Genomic DNA, 15,803 nt, shown 5'->3' with positions numbered 1-15,803 from the left:
GTCTGAATCATGATGCAGGGGTCAGGGGGGTGGATTGGAGTTTGGGGGGTCAGGGGTGTGGGGGGAGTTTATTGCTCCTGCAGCTTGTAAAATAGGCAGAGTAAATTTTTATTGGCTTTAACATTCTTTTGTTAATTGTGGCCAGGGCCAGATGTTCAAAGTCTAATTGTGTCACTGGCGATGCTATTGGCCTCTTTGCTCTTTACAGCTTATGCACAGTGAGAGCTCTACTCCAGGCTATCCTGCAGACAGAAGACATGTTGAAGGTGTATGAAGCCAGACTCACCGAAGAGGAAACCGTGTACCTGGATCTGGATAAAGTGGAAGCTTACCGCTGTGGACTGAAGGTAACCGGAAGTTCTATTCAGTCATCACAGTGCCCCGGCTTATGGGAAATAATGCAGGACTGTTCAGTCCCCAATCCTGAGGCTTTAGTAAGTTTTTGTGAGTTTGAAGGATTACTGGATTTCATTGGTCGCACATGGTTGATGGCTGTCCTTATCTCTAGGACATTGTTTTCCAGAAGGTGCTAGCAGGAACTATGTGCAAAGCTGATTATAATGAGATTAGTTTGAGGAATGCTGAGTTGAATATAATTAAACTGGATTCTTTACTACAGGACTTCTCTTCCTCTTCAGTACATTCTTACGCATTATAATTATTCAGGAATGGAATAGAGTATGGTATTTAGCATTTCTCAAACAAACTTACATGTTGCATCTTTTATTAACGTGGTAGCCTAAGGAACGAGATTATGGACGTAAATATTGGAAATGCAATCAGTAAATATATTTTCCTGGATTGATTATTACAAAAGATTAATTTGTACTCTTTTTTTTCTCTTGTGACAGAAAATAAAGAATGACTTGAACTTGAAGAAGTCATTGTTGGCCACCATGAAGACGGAGCTGCAGAAAGCCCAGCAGATCCACTCCCAGACTTCACAGCAGTATCCTCTCTATGACCTGGATCTGGGCAAGTTCAGTGACAAAGTCACACAGCTGACAGACCGCTGGCAAAAAATAGATAAACAGATAGACTACAGGTGTGCCAACCTTTTTCCTTACTTTCTTCCCATTTGGTTGTTCCAGGATAATGTTACTATAAAAGTAGTGGTTTGGTTTAGAGTGTAAGTTAGGCATAAGAGGTGCTTTGTTCACGGACTGCCTGGAGGCAGCTTTGTTGGAAATGGGAAGTGGGTACATCACAATAGATGAGCTGCTTGAACTAACCTGTACCAGGTGCTCCCCAGGCTCTTAGGAAAAAGTGGAAGCCATTGATCAGGCTCTTTTGGGGCCCTCTAGAAAGACTTGTTAGGACTGTTGGAGAGAGTAGATGCTTTGAGTGAGTGTTCTTCTGAAATTGAAGAAAATTAAATCCTATACAAAAGAAATAAGTGCCTTATTCCAAATGAGAGTTTAAAAGCGGGATCCCTGGCAGCAGTTTGGCGCCTGCCTTTGGCCCAGGGCGTGATCCTGGAGACCCGGGATCGAATCCCACGCCGGGCTCCCGGTGCATGGAGCCTGCTTCTCCCTCTGCCTGTGTCTCTGCCTCTCTCTCTCTCTCTCTCTCTCTCTCTCTGTGACTATCATAAATAAATTAAAAAATTAAAAAAAAGAGTTTAAAAGCATCCTGAATTTTGATATAGTTCCTTTTACTACTTTTAACAAACATCTTTATTGATTAAAAAAAAAAAAAAAACTCCAAACATCTTTATTGGTAATTAACTCATATGTCATACGGTTCATCCATTGAAAGTGTATAGTCCAATGGATTTTATTTTAGTGTATCAGAAAGGTGTAACCATCAGCAGAATCTATGTCTACAACATTTTCTTTATCCTAAAAAAATGCCCCATCCTCACTAGCAGTCACTCCCCATTACCTCCCAACCCTTTGCCCCAAGCAACCACCAGTCTTCCCTCTGTCTCTGTAGGTTTATCTATTTCAGACTTTTTGTATGAATGGAATCAAACAATATGTGGTCCTTTGTGACTTTTTCCCACCCAGTACAATGTTTTCAAGGTTCCTCCATGGTGTAGCATGTGTCAGTAGTTAATTCCTTTTTATGACTGAATGATATTCTATCATATGGCTATACTACATTTCCTTTATTCCTTCATCTATTGATGATTCTTGGCCATCATGAAAGATGTCAATGGGAACATTCATATATAACTTTTTTTTTTAAGATTTTATTTATTCATGAGAGACACAGAGAGGGAGGCAGAGACATAGGCGGCGGCAGGAGAAGCAGGCTCCATGCAGGGAGCCTGATGTGGGACTTGATCCTGGGACTCTGGGATCATACCCTGTGCTGAAGGCAGACACTCAACCACTGAGCCACCCAGCCATCCCCAAATATAACTTTTCATACGGATGTGTGTTTTCAGTTCTCCTGAGTGTGCAGCAAGTGGAATTACTGGGTGATACCATGTAATAACGGTTTCATACTTGCTTTAGTAATTTTATCATATCTATTTTCTCCAGATTGTGGGACCTGGAGAAACAAATCAAGCAACTGAGGAATTACCGCGATAACTATCAGGCTTTCTGCAAGTGGCTCTATGATGCCAAACGCCGCCAGGATTCCTTAGAATCCATGAAGTTTGGTGACTCTAACACGGTCATGCGATTTTTAAATGAGCAGAAGGTACAACCCAATTTGTCATTCCCTTAGATAACACTGGGTGTAAGCTGTATTTTCCTCTGGTTTTCATAGCAGTGCCTAGGTTCGAAATGATATTTAATATTACTAGTTCATTTTGTGAATGCTTGCATAGGGCCCCAAGGGGAAAAAAAAACAATTGTGATAGTTACAAAGAAATCATTTAAGAACGTAGAAATAATGTAACATTGTGGTAAATTGAGGTGTTGAGATCAGAAAACAGCATAGATTAGAAAGTTTCCTTTTAGAGAAAAATTGAAGAGCATTCTTCTTTTTTGAATAGAAAACACGCTCATTTCCTAAGATTTAACTGTGAGAATGTGAGGTTACTGAATGTAGTAATAGACTGAGGAAAAACAGTTATTCAACAATGAAATAACATTTATGTAAAATTATTTTTCCACTTTGGTGTTTATAAATATTTTATTTTCTGTGTAGAACTTGCACAATGAAATATGTGGCAAGCGAGATAAATCAGAAGAAGTACAAAAAATTGCTGAACTTTGTGCAAATTCGATTAAGGTATGTTGGTTTCACAAAGAATGTTGGGATTTCGTCAAGAATAATATTGACTGTGCTTGCTTCCGCAGCACATATACTGAAATTAGAATGATACAGACAGGGATGCCTGGATGGCTCAGCGGTTGAGCGTCTGCCTTTGGCTTGGGTGTGATCCTGGGCTCCCTGCATGGAGCCTGCTTCTCCCTCTGCCTGTCTCTCTCTGTGTCTCTTATGAATAAATAAACAAAATCTTTAAAAAATAAAACAAAAACAAAGAATGATACAGAGAATACTAGCATGGTTCTTGCATAAAGATGCCATGCAAATTAGTGAAGTGTACCATTATATTAAAAAATATATTAAGTGCATTATGTTTATGATTTACTTTAAAGAGCATAAACCTCTGTATTTTAGAGGGGTTTTTTGTTTGTTTTAGAGCACTGGTGTGCATGTGTGTGAGCAGGGCGTAGGGCAGAGGGCAAGGAAAATATCTCAAGCTGACTCCACACTGAGCACGAAGCCCAGTGTGGGGCTCAGTCTCATGACCTGAGCCAAAAATCAAGAGTTTGAGTGCTTAACTGACTGAGCCACCCAGGCTCCCCAATGGCTATAAACTTCTTGAGGATAGCAATTATGGCTTTTATTGTTCTCCTGAACAAACTGATAAAGTTTGTTATGCATTTACTTGAATTCATTGCACATTGGCAGTTATCTGTGGGAATGGGCTGGTCTTCATTCTTTACACTGATAGTATGTGCAAAAATCTTCATTTAGTGTATAAAGATGTACTACTTAGTGTACTAATGTGATATTAGCTACTTGGACACTATCAGTACATGATAGCCTTTGGGGTTGTCATTAGAAATACAGCTAGATGGGACGCCGGGGTGGCTCAGCGGTTTAGCACCTGCCTTAGGCCCAGGGCATAATTCTGGATTCCCAGGATCGAGTCCCACATCAGGCTCCCTACGTGGAGCCTGCTTCTCCCTCTGCCTGTGTCTCTGCCTCTCTCTCTCTCTCTCTGTGTCTCTCATGAATAAATAAAATCTTAAAAAAAGAAAAGAAATACAGCTAGATGATTTAAAGCCATGGAATCGTAGCTGTCAGACTCTTTCAAGTCTATTAAGTATGTTTATATTAAGCTTTTTTATTGGGCAGGATTATGAACTCCAGCTGGCATCATACACCTCAGGACTGGAAACTCTCCTGAATATACCTATCAAGAGAACCATGATTCAGTCTCCCTCTGGGGTGATTCTGCAAGAGGTAGATATGTCACGACATATTTCTTAATGCCCCTCCTGCATCTTCTCTTTTCCCTGCCTGCTTCCCATCTTCCCTGCAGACTCTGAATTTACCCCTTAGAGGGTATCCACTCAAAACAGGCTTAATAGCAGGTTATGCTCCCTTATGCATTTTAGGAAATGGTCAGTGGGAGTCTGAATCTATTGTATATATGCTAGAATCTTTGCAGAAACTGGACTGAAATTTGAGATTAATGAGAGAGGCTTTTCAAAAGTGGAAAATGTCTAGTAGGTCTTTAAAAGACAGCTTCTTTCCAAAGGTGTCAGCATTACTTATCTGGTGGCTTAGGAGAAACAACCTAGAGTCATTAGGTTGGAATACACTGTTATCAGCCCTTTGCTTTGTTGTACTTCTAGATTTTTGGATTAGCACACATGAATGAAGGGAATTCACTCTTTATAATTTCAAGTTTAAATTATAATTTCTTTCACTCCTTTTTTGCAAGGCTGCAGATTTGCACGCTCGGTACATAGAACTACTTACAAGGTCTGGAGACTATTATAGATTCTTAAGTGAGATGCTGAAGAGTTTGGAAGATCTGAAGGTAATTTACTTACTTTATTTCCTTGGCGGATCAGAAAAGAAGTGCAATAATAGAACCTTATTATTACTGCCTCATTATAACCTGGATTTAGACATACTCACTGGTACACACTCACTGGTATATAGTTTGTTCACAAGTCATGTGGTAGTTCTGTGATCCGGGATACTGCTCTGAATGGAGTTAAGTAATATTTACAAAATTCTAGCTCCTTTACCTTATGAAAAAAACTAATTTCATTTACTGTTTGGTCAAGGAATTTGCTTTATTTGTTTGGATGTTAAATTAAGGAAGAAAACATCCTGGACTGGTTGGATTTGGATTTTAATTTTAGGTTGAGTAATTGTTATTTATTCCTCATTTCTAATACATGCCTTGAGTTTATATGGAAACTTTGTATGTTGACACAAAGGAAACATAATTTATGAAACCTCAAGCTTTTCATCTTGGAAGACATTACCTCATTTACAGATGAGGCAGGGGAAAACGCAAAGGTGTTGTACCATGTGCTAAGATCATACAGACAGTTGATGGAAGAATTATGAAGAGAATACAGATTTCATGAATTTTTGTCTAGTAACTTGTGCCTCGTATCACTCTTTATATGTGTGCTTATGTGTGTGTGGTGTGTGCATGCGCACGTGCAGGCGTGTAGAGAGAACTGAGAGAGCACGTGGTGGTCTGGGAGGGGAGAAGTCCTTTCTTATGACCTGAGATGTGTTCTTTTCAACACAATTTTTGCTTTTATTTCCGCAGCTGAAAAATACCAAGATTGAAGTTTTGGAAGAGGAGCTCAGACTGGCCCGAGATGCCAACTCTGAAAACTGCAACAAGAACAAATTTCTGGATCAGAACCTACAGAAATACCAGGCGGAATGTTCCCAGTTCAAAGCCAAGCTTGTGAGCCTGGAAGAGCTGAAGAGGCAGGCGGAGCTGGACGGAAAGTCAGCGAAGCAAAACCTGGACAAGTGCTACGGCCAAATAAAGGAACTCAACGAGAAGATCACGAGGCTGACTTACGAGATCGAAGATGAGAAGCGAAGAAGGAAGGCCGTGGAAGACAGGTTTGACCAGCAGAAGAGTGACTATGACCAGCTGCAGAAGGCGAGGCAGTGTGAGAAGGAGAGCCTTGGCTGGCAGAAAATGGAGTCTGAGAAAGCCATCAAAGAGAAGGAGTACGAGATAGAAAGGTTGAGGGTTCTTCTGCAGGAGGAGGGCACCCGGAAGAGAGAATATGAAAATGAGCTGGCAAAGGTAAGAAACCACTATAATGAGGAGATGAGTAATTTAAGGAACAAGTATGAAACAGAGATTAACATTACGAAGACCACCATCAAGGAGATATCCATGCAAAAAGAGGACGATTCCAAGAATCTCAGAAACCAGCTTGATCGACTGTCAAGGGAAAATCGAGATCTGAAGGATGAAATTGTCAGGCTCAATGACAGCATCCTGCAGACCACGGAGCAGCGGAGGCGGGCAGAGGAAGATGCCCTGCAGCAGAAAGCATGTGGCTCCGAGATGCTGCAAAAGAAGCAGCATCTGGAGATCGAGCTTAAGCAGGTCATCCAGCAGCGCTCTGAGGACAACGCGAGACACAAGCAGTCCCTGGAGGAGGCTGCAAAGACCATTCAGGACAAAAACAAGGAGATCGAGAGACTCAAAGCTGAGTTTCAGGAGGAGGCCAAGCGCCGCTGGGAATATGAGAATGAACTGGCTAAGGTAAGGAACAATTACGATGAGGAAATCATTAGCTTAAAAAACCAGTTCGAGACGGAGATCAACATCACCAAGACAACCATCCACCAGCTCACCAGGCAGAAGGAGGAGGACACCAGTGGCTACCGTGCCCAGATAGACCACCTCACCCGGGAAAACCGGAGCCTGTCAGAGGAAGTCAAACGGCTGAAGAACACTTTGGCCCAGACCACGGAGAATCTCAGGAGGGTGGAAGAAAATGCCCAGCAGCAAAAGGCCACTGGCACTGAAGTGTCTCAGAGGAAACAGCAGCTGGAGATCGAGCTGCGGCAGGTCACTCAGATGCGCACAGAGGAGAGCATGAGATACAAGCAGTCCCTTGACGACGCTGCCAAGACGATCCAGGACAAGAACAAGGAGATAGAGAGGCTGAAACAATTGATCGAGACGGAAACGAGTGCACGCAAGTGCCTGGAAGAGGAGAACGCTAAGTTGCAGAGGACGCAGTATGAGCTGCAGAAAGCAAACAACAGCGCCACGGAGACTATAAGCAAGCTGAAGGTTCAGGAGCAGGAGCTCACGCGCCTGCGGATCGACTACGAGAGGGTCTCCCAGGAGAGGACCGTGAAGGACCAGGACATTGCACGATTCCAGAGCTCGCTGAAGGACCTGCAGCTGCAGAAGCAGAAGGTGGAAGAGGAGCTGAACCGGCTGAGGAGGACCGCGTCGGAAGACTCGTCGAAAAGGAAGAAGCTGGAGGACGAGCTGGAAGGCATGAGGAGGTCTCTGAAGGAGCAGGCGATAAAAATCACCAGTCTGACCCAGCAGCTGGAGCAGGCCTCCATCGTCAAGAAGCGCAGCGAGGATGATCTCCGGCAGCAGAGGGACGTGCTGGATGGCCACCTGAGGGACAAGCAGAGGACCCAGGAGGAGCTGAGAAGGCTCTCCTCGGACGTCGAGGCCCTGAGGCGGCAGCTGCTCCAGGAGCAGGAAAATGTTAAGCAGGCTCACCTGCGGAACGAGCATTTCCAGAAGGCGATAGAGGAGAAGAGCAGGAGCTTGAACGAAAGCAAAATCGAGATCGAGAGGCTGCAGTCTCTCACAGAGAACCTGACCAAGGAGCACTTGATGTTGGAGGAAGAGCTTCGGAACCTCAGGCTGGAATACGACGACCTCAGGAGGAGCCGGAGTGAGGCGGATAGCGATAAAAACACAACCATCTCTGAACTCAGGAGCCAGCTGCAGATCAGCAACAACCGGACCCTGGAACTGCAGGGGCTGATTAATGATTTACAGAGAGAGAGGGAAAATTTGAGACAGGAAATTGAGAAATTCCAAAAGCAGGCTTTGGAGGTATTCACAAATATTTGATCACAGCTTCACTGTCTTTCAAATAATTTGCTGCTCTTTCTTCTAGTCTCACCTGTGCTCCTGCTGCTGGGACCGGGTGCTCATAGAAAATCTGAGTTTTTTTCTTACTGCTGTGCTAACATCTGTCATAACCCAGGCCACTGCTTTAAAGTTTCAGTGCTGTTTGCCGTTCTCTTCTGTCCCTGCATCAACGTCGATCTGTGTGTAACTTCTGTTTGGCCATGCTTTTCGAACATTAGCATGAGTATGACACCTCGGAGCTTGTCCTCTTGTATGTTCCACTCTATTTTCTAGAAGATAGCTCTTAGTGAGCTATGAACTGCATTTTTAATGAACATTTTTCTAAGTAAAAGCCATATGAAAGGGGCTTTTTCTGCAGTTTTAAAATCACCTTTTCTTTCTTGCTTATGTGATTTTTCTGCATGCATTTTCCTGCATTAATTATTCTATTCCCTTTTGATCACAACCCTAATATGTTTCTTTTGTTTGCCTTCTCTTTTTTTAACCCCTAATTAAAAAAAAATACCTCTTTTAAGTTCTAATTTGATTTCTATAGACAATATTTGTGTGGGGCTGGGTGTGGGGTCCATATACGTCTATGGATTTATTTTGCTTTATTGTACATACTAGTATTGATATAACAGGTGGGATGTAGGTGTAGCAGGTGTGATAACCTAAAACAAAACTCCCTGTCATTTTTTCAAACCATAATTCTTGTTAGGAATAAGAGAGGTCTACGACTTCTCCTACTTCCTTCTAAAAAAATAGTATGAAGCCATTTATCAAAGTGGCAGCATATATCTACAGAATTTTTTTCCCATAAAGTAATTAGATAACAAACTAGCAGTGTATCCAGGGAACACAGATGAAGGGCAAATAAACGAATAAGTTTGTTTTTTTTTTAAATGTGGGGAAAGAAGTTGAATTATGATCGCCATATGATATAATCAAAACATTATTCTTCCCATTTCTTTCTTTTTAAATTCCAGGCATCTAATAGGATTCAGGAATCAAAGAACCAGTGCACTCAGGTGGTGCAGGAAAGAGAGAGCCTCCTGGTGAAAATCAAAGTTCTGGAGCAGGACAAGAGCAGGCTGCAGAGGCTGGAGGATGAGCTCACTCGCCTGAAGGCCACACTAGAGGCCGAAAGCAGGGTGAAACAACGTCTGGAGTGTGAGAAACAGCAAATCCAGAATGACCTCAATCAGTGGAAAACCCAGTATTCCCGCAAGGAAGAGACCATTAGGAAGATCGAGTCGGAAAGAGAGAAGAGCGAGAGAGAGAAGAACAGCTTTAGGAGTGAGATCGAAAGACTGCAGGCAGAGATCAAGAGGATCGAGGAGCGTTACAGGCGCAAGTTGGAGGATTCGACCAGGGAGACGCAGTCGCAGTTGGAAACCGAGCGCTCCCGCCTTCAGAGGGAAATCGACAAGCTCAAGCAGCGCCCCTACGGGTCCCATCGGGAGACCCAGACAGAGTACGAGTGGACAGTTGACTCCTCCAAGCTGGTGTTCGATGGGCTGAGGAAGAAGGTGACGGCGATGCAGCTCTATGAGTGCCAGCTGATTGACAAGACAACCTTGGACAAACTGTTGAAAGGGAAAAAATCAGTGGAAGAAGTTGCTTCTGAAATCCAGCCTTTCCTTCGGGGTGCCGGAGCGATTGCCGGAGCCTCTGCCTCCCCTAAGGAAAAGTACTCTCTAGTAGAGGCCAAGAGAAAGAAGTTAATCACCCCGGAGTCCACAGTCATGCTCCTGGAGGCCCAGGCAGCTACAGGCGGTATCATCGACCCCCACAGGAACGAGAAGCTGACTGTTGACAATGCAATCGCTCGGGACCTCATTGACTTCGATGACCGTCAGCAGATATACACAGCAGAGAAAGCTGTCACGGGTTTTGATGATCCATTTTCGGGCAAGACAGTATCTGTTTCGGAAGCCATCAAGAAAAATTTGATCGACAGAGAAACCGGTATGCGCCTGCTGGAAGCCCAGATTGCCTCAGGGGGTGTAGTGGACCCCGTGAATAGTGTCTTTTTGCCAAAAGATGTAGCACTGGCCCGCGGACTGATTGACAGAGATCTGTATCGGTCCCTGAATGATCCCCGAGATAGTCAGAAAAACTTTGTGGATCCAGTCACCAAAAAGAAAGTCAGTTACATGCAGCTGAGGGAACGGTGTAGAATCGAACCACACACCGGCCTGCTCTTGCTGTCGGTGCAGAAGAGAAGTATGTCCTTCCAAGGAATCAGACAACAGGTGACCGTCTCTGAGCTGGTCGATTCTGGCATATTGAGACCATCCACTGTAAACGAACTGGAATCAGGTCAGATTTCTTATGATGAGGTTGGTGAGAGAATTAAAGACTTCCTTCAGGGTTCAAGTTGCATAGCAGGCATATACAATGAAACCACGAAACAGAAGCTTGGCATTTATGAGGCCATGAAAATTGGCTTGGTCCGACCTGGTACTGCTCTGGAGTTGCTGGAAGCCCAAGCAGCCACTGGCTTTATAGTGGATCCTGTTAGCAACCTGAGGTTGCCGGTGGAGGAAGCCTACAAAAGAGGCCTGGTGGGTATTGAGTTCAAAGAGAAGCTCCTGTCTGCGGAACGAGCTGTCACGGGGTATAACGATCCTGAAACAGGAAACATCATCTCTTTGTTCCAAGCCATGAACAAGGAACTCATCGAAAAGGGCCACGGCATTCGTTTGTTGGAAGCACAGATCGCAACAGGTGGGATCATCGACCCGAAGGAGAGCCATCGGTTGCCAGTTGACATGGCATACAAGAGGGGCTACTTTAATGAGGAGCTCAGTGAAATTCTCTCAGACCCAAGTGATGATACAAAAGGGTTTTTTGACCCCAACACAGAAGAAAATCTGACCTATCTGCAACTAAAAGAAAGGTGTATCAAGGATGATGAGACAGGGCTCTGTCTTCTGCCCTTGAAAGAAAAGAAGAAGGAGGTCCAGACATCACAAAAAAATACCCTCAGGAAGCGTAGAGTAGTCATTGTTGACCCAGAAACCAACAAGGAGATGTCTGTTCAGGAGGCCTATAAGAAGGGCCTCATTGATTATGAAACCTTCAAAGAACTGTGTGAGCAGGAGTGTGAGTGGGAAGAAATAACCATCACTGGATCTGACGGCTCCACCAGGGTGGTCCTGGTCGATAGGAAGACAGGCAGTCAGTATGATATTCAAGATGCCATTGACAAGGGCCTCATTGACAGGAAGTTCTTTGATCAGTACCGATCTGGCAGCCTCAGCCTCACTCAGTTTGCTGATATGATCTCCTTGAAAAATGGCATCGGCAACAGCGGTGGCATAGGTGCTAGTAGCATCAGCGATGATGTTTTTAGCAACTCCCGACACGAGTCCCTAAGTAAGATTTCTACCATATCCAGTGTCAGGAACATAACCATCAGGAGTAGCTCTCTGTCTGACCCCCTGGAAGAATTGAGCCCCATTGCCGCCATCTTTGACACAGAAAACTTAGAGAAGATCTCCATTACGGAAGGAATAGAGAGGGGCATTGTCGATAGCATCACTGGTCAGAGGCTCCTGGAGGCTCAGGCCTGCACAGGTGGCATCATCCACCCAACCAGCGGTCAGAAGCTGTCACTTCAGGATGCAGTCTCCCAGGGCCTGATTGACCAAGATATGGCCACCAGGCTGAAGCCCGCTCAGAAAGCCTTCATTGGCTTCGAAGGCGTGAAGGGAAAGAAGAAGATGTCAGCCGCAGAGGCAGTGAAAGAAAAATGGCTCCCCTATGAGGCAGGTCAGCGCTTCCTGGAGTTCCAGTACCTCACTGGGGGCCTTGTTGATCCGGAAGTACATGGGAGGATAAGCACGGAAGAAGCCATCAGGAAGGGGTTCATCGACGGCAGAGCAGCTCAAAGGCTGCAAGACACCAGCACCTATGCCAAAATCCTGACCTGCCCCAAAACCAAATTGAAAATCTCCTATAAGGATGCCATGAATCGCTCCATGGTGGAAGATATCACCGGCCTTCGCCTCCTGGAGGCCGCCTCTGTTTCGTCTAAGGGCTTGCCTAGCCCTTACAACATGTCTTCTGCCCCAGGCTCCCGCTCCGGATCCCGCTCTGGCTCTCGCTCCGGATCCCGCTCCGGCTCTCGCTCTGGTTCCCGCAGTGGGTCCCGGAGAGGAAGCTTTGATGCAACTGGGAATGCCTCCTACTCTTACTCCTACTCCTTTAGCAGTAGCTCTATTGGGCACTAGTGGTCAGTTGTTATTTCCTTGGCTTTGTTTATGTGAATTTTTCATTTTACTAAATACTAACAAAAGGCAAATACTATAGTGCTTGCAGTATAGCGATAGAGCTTTCTATGATTAAGAAGACATAATAACCCTGGCTGAAATCAAATAGTAAAGGCTCTTCTGACTTTTTCTCTCCTTAGCTCACCTGGAGTATGTCACGCAGTGGCTGTAGTGTGTATGAAGCAGTAATCAGTTGTAAGGATAGCACAAATTGAATCTGAGTTTGTTCGTTCTATGTTTCGATTTTTGATCGATTCTTGTACTTCTTTTGGCCTATAATCCAGATTTCTATTCTTGAAGATGAAATTAAGCTGATCATTGATGTTTTAGTCATCATTCTGTGTCTCATCTAAATATTTCCATCTCTGTATTAGGAGAAAATTCTTCCTCCCATTCTCCCTAGAATACTCCACCCCAAACGTTTTGGAATGAGTCTCCTTTAGTCTTAGATTGTGGATTGTGTAACCCATATACTCTTAAATGCACTTATTTGGTTTGGTCTTAATTTGACTATATGTGCATGATAGCAGCAATCTTTGCTTTTCTTTGGTCAAAGTTTTCTGTTTATTTTGCTTGTCATTTACTATGTACTTTAAAAAGGTGTCCTTATGAAGTTTGCTATTCTGGCAATAAACTTTTAGACTTTTGAAATGTTTGCATTTTCATTTCATACTTTTATACACACAAGGTATTTATCAGCATAGTTCTGCTCATCGTAAAAGATGTCCAAAACCTTCTGTTTACCAAGTACCTATTAAGAAAGACCATTAAAAAAAAAAACAATTTTAGTTCTGAATTCTTGCTGGAAGTTGCTCTTTTGTAGTTTCTTTGACATTTCTCGAGTCCCTTTGGTGGAGTCCTTTGAAAGAACCCTGTGTAAAGAGGCCAGGCCATACGTCAATACCCAATTCTTGTTTATTCTGGTCAATAAGTTCTAAGTAGCATGGGCAAAAGTCACCATAATACCACTAAAAAAATGAAGTGCCTTAGATAGATTCCATTTTGAATATTCTCCAGATACGTGGGGTTTCATTTTGCCCCCTAAGAGGAAAGAATTGTCCTTGAATCTATAAAAATGAATCCTGGTGTGGTTTTGGCTCTTTGTTGAAAGACAATGAAATATAAGCCTACTCTTTGTATCAAAGAGAAGCTTTTGAAATTCAGACATTTGTCATTAAATCAGCATGACCTTTCTGAATACTTATTATGTCTAGTTGTTAGGCTGGGTACTATGAGGATTCGATAGACTTTACCAGCCCCCTAACTTCAAAACATTTATAGTCTAGGTGGGACAGGAAACACATATAAAGCAATCAGAGGGACAACCTTCATATATCAGCAGTATGTATTAATCAAACATTTTATGGTACAGATCAGACAGAAAACAAGTGAAATGCTAATGGTGAAGAACAAAAAAGATCATATGTAAGGTTAATACTTAAATTATCAGGGGCTTTTTGGACTTTGGACGAAAACAGCATTCATTTCTTGTCTCACCTCCTTTTCTTCTTTCTCCTCCCAATCTGGAGGACTTGTAATTAACATCATTCACTAAGTATTGAGTTCTGTGTGCTATACATTGTGCCAGAAGCTATGGATCCCATGGTAGAGACACATGGTACAAAGATAGCCCCCCCCCCAAAAAAAAAAGGAAGAGAAAAATAAATGGTAAGTGCTGTGCTGGGCAAAATGAAGAAAGATTTTCGTATTAGAGCTAGGAGACTGTCGGTTAGCTTGGGCTGCCATAAGAAGATGCACAGACTATGTGAGTTAAATTCATGTTTTCATAGTTGCAGAGGCCAAGACCAAGGAAGTCTTAGGTTGGTTGCTAGTGAAAGCACTCTTTTTGGATTGTAGGTAGTAAGGGGTAGGGAAGGAGCTCTGGTGTGTCTTAGAAGGACTTGAATATTATCACACTAGTGCTCCATCTTTATGACCTCATTTAACTTTACCTCCTTATAGTCCCTATCCCCAAATACAGTTACGTTAGGTGTTAGGGCTCCAACATGAATTGGGGGGGATGGGGACGACACACAATTCAGCCTATAATAGAGTCCTAGAACAGGTCCCTAAAAAAATGGTAAACAGATTAATAAGCATCAATGTAAAGCAGTTCTTCAGGTTGAAAGAATATACCTCCAGGCTGTTGCCAAAGTTGTCATTAAGCTCTGAGGTGAGATGGTCTGTCCCAGAGGACATCCTTGGCTAATTTTGATGTGGTTCACCTACAGCGTGCCTCCACAGAAAAGTTCTATATATATACATAATACATATATATATATATATATATATTTAAGGTTATATATTTAAAGATATATTTAAAGTGTTACATATAAACACATACATGTATGTGCATACATATATGTATTATATATGTGTGTGTATGTGTATATATATATATGTATAGTTTTTCAATGACTGTCATTACACCTCTAAAAAGTCCCACATTTTCTAGAATGCTGCTGGGCTAGCCATGTAAATACAGATAAAAAGGGATATTGTAGGCAGAGTAAACTGGAACTCCTCCCTTACCCCACATCTGTTTGCAGCTATTGGCCTATTTCCATATTTTCCTATTTATACTCATAATTTTTTTTTTTGTGAGAGAATTGTACTAAAATTCCCTCCACAGTTTCTTCATCTGATAGAGGCAGGCCCAAAGAGAAGCAAAGATTTGGCATGAGGCTTGAAAAAAAGTAAAAATACATAATATAAGAGGGATTAGATTCTGGGAGTTAAAGCCACTTGGGTAAATCAAAAGGGCTGATTCCAGGTCTTGGATAGGAAATGTACAAAGTAAGCTTGGGTTAATCAAAACAAGGAAAAGGAGGTACTCCAATACTATTGGGACACATCAAAGAGACACAAAGTGCTTAAAGTTGCTTCCACTGGTCAAATTTGGGACAATTTGAGCATCAGCAAGAATTATGATGGTAATGGAGTATGTGATAATTTAAAACCTTATATTAATTTTTAAAATCCCTTGATTCCATAGTGAACAACAAAATCAAGTTATGGTAAGAATGCCAGTTAACAAATATAGAAACCATGACAGTATGTATTAGAGAATCATTTATAACTCCTAACATAATGACAAATTCACTGAAGGACTGAGTCTGTTGGGGAATAAGACATACGGCCTCAAAGTATCATCCCACAGAGGGAAATGTCCTACAATAGAGCAATAAAATCATCTACCTTTACCAAATGATCAAATGTAGCATCACTAATAGAAGGAGAATTTAAGATAGATGTTCTCTGTGAGATGTAATAGTCACACGCATCTCCTTGCAAAAATGCTTGGGAAAAAACCTAATCATAATGGGAAAATAACCTGATAAATCCAGAAAGAGAAACATTTTACAAGACACCTGGCTGCAGCTCCAGACAAAAAATTCAGTGATTAATTTGAAAAGGAGAATGGGGAGACGTTGTCGGGT

General features: G+C 42.8%; 1 protein-coding gene and 1 pseudogene across 3 annotated transcripts in view; both read left to right on the top strand.

Annotated features, from left to right (window-relative positions):
- The window catches only part of DSP (desmoplakin), a 45,566-nt gene extending 32,552 nt beyond the window's left edge, over nt 1–13,014 (top strand). The window contains exons 17-24 of one of the 3 annotated variants that reach the window (XM_055323182.1): nt 209–347; nt 852–1,045; nt 2,490–2,652; nt 3,106–3,189; nt 4,327–4,434; nt 4,919–5,017; nt 5,771–6,268; nt 9,073–13,014. In XM_055323182.1, the coding sequence (XP_055179157.1) occupies nt 209–347; nt 852–1,045; nt 2,490–2,652; nt 3,106–3,189; nt 4,327–4,434; nt 4,919–5,017; nt 5,771–6,268; nt 9,073–12,324 (4,537 nt within the window). In that variant the 3' untranslated portion in view covers nt 12,325–13,014. Of the gene's footprint in view, nt 1–208; nt 348–851; nt 1,046–2,489; nt 2,653–3,105; nt 3,190–4,326; nt 4,435–4,918; nt 5,018–5,770; nt 8,066–9,072 lie in introns of all 3 variants that reach the window. The other 2 variants (XM_055323181.1, XM_055323179.1) reach the window with 2 other exon arrangements.
- On the top strand, nt 3,418–3,517 carry LOC129508452 (U6 spliceosomal RNA; annotated as a pseudogene).
- Nucleotides 13,015–15,803: the final 2,789 nt, after the last annotated feature.

The sequence above is a fragment of the Nyctereutes procyonoides genome, unplaced genomic scaffold (assembly GCF_905146905.1).
Source record: "Nyctereutes procyonoides isolate TBG_1078 unplaced genomic scaffold, NYPRO_anot_genome, whole genome shotgun sequence".
NCBI classification, from domain to species: Eukaryota; Metazoa; Chordata; class Mammalia; order Carnivora; family Canidae; genus Nyctereutes; species Nyctereutes procyonoides.
This window is presented reverse-complemented; position numbering and strand designations above follow the sequence as displayed.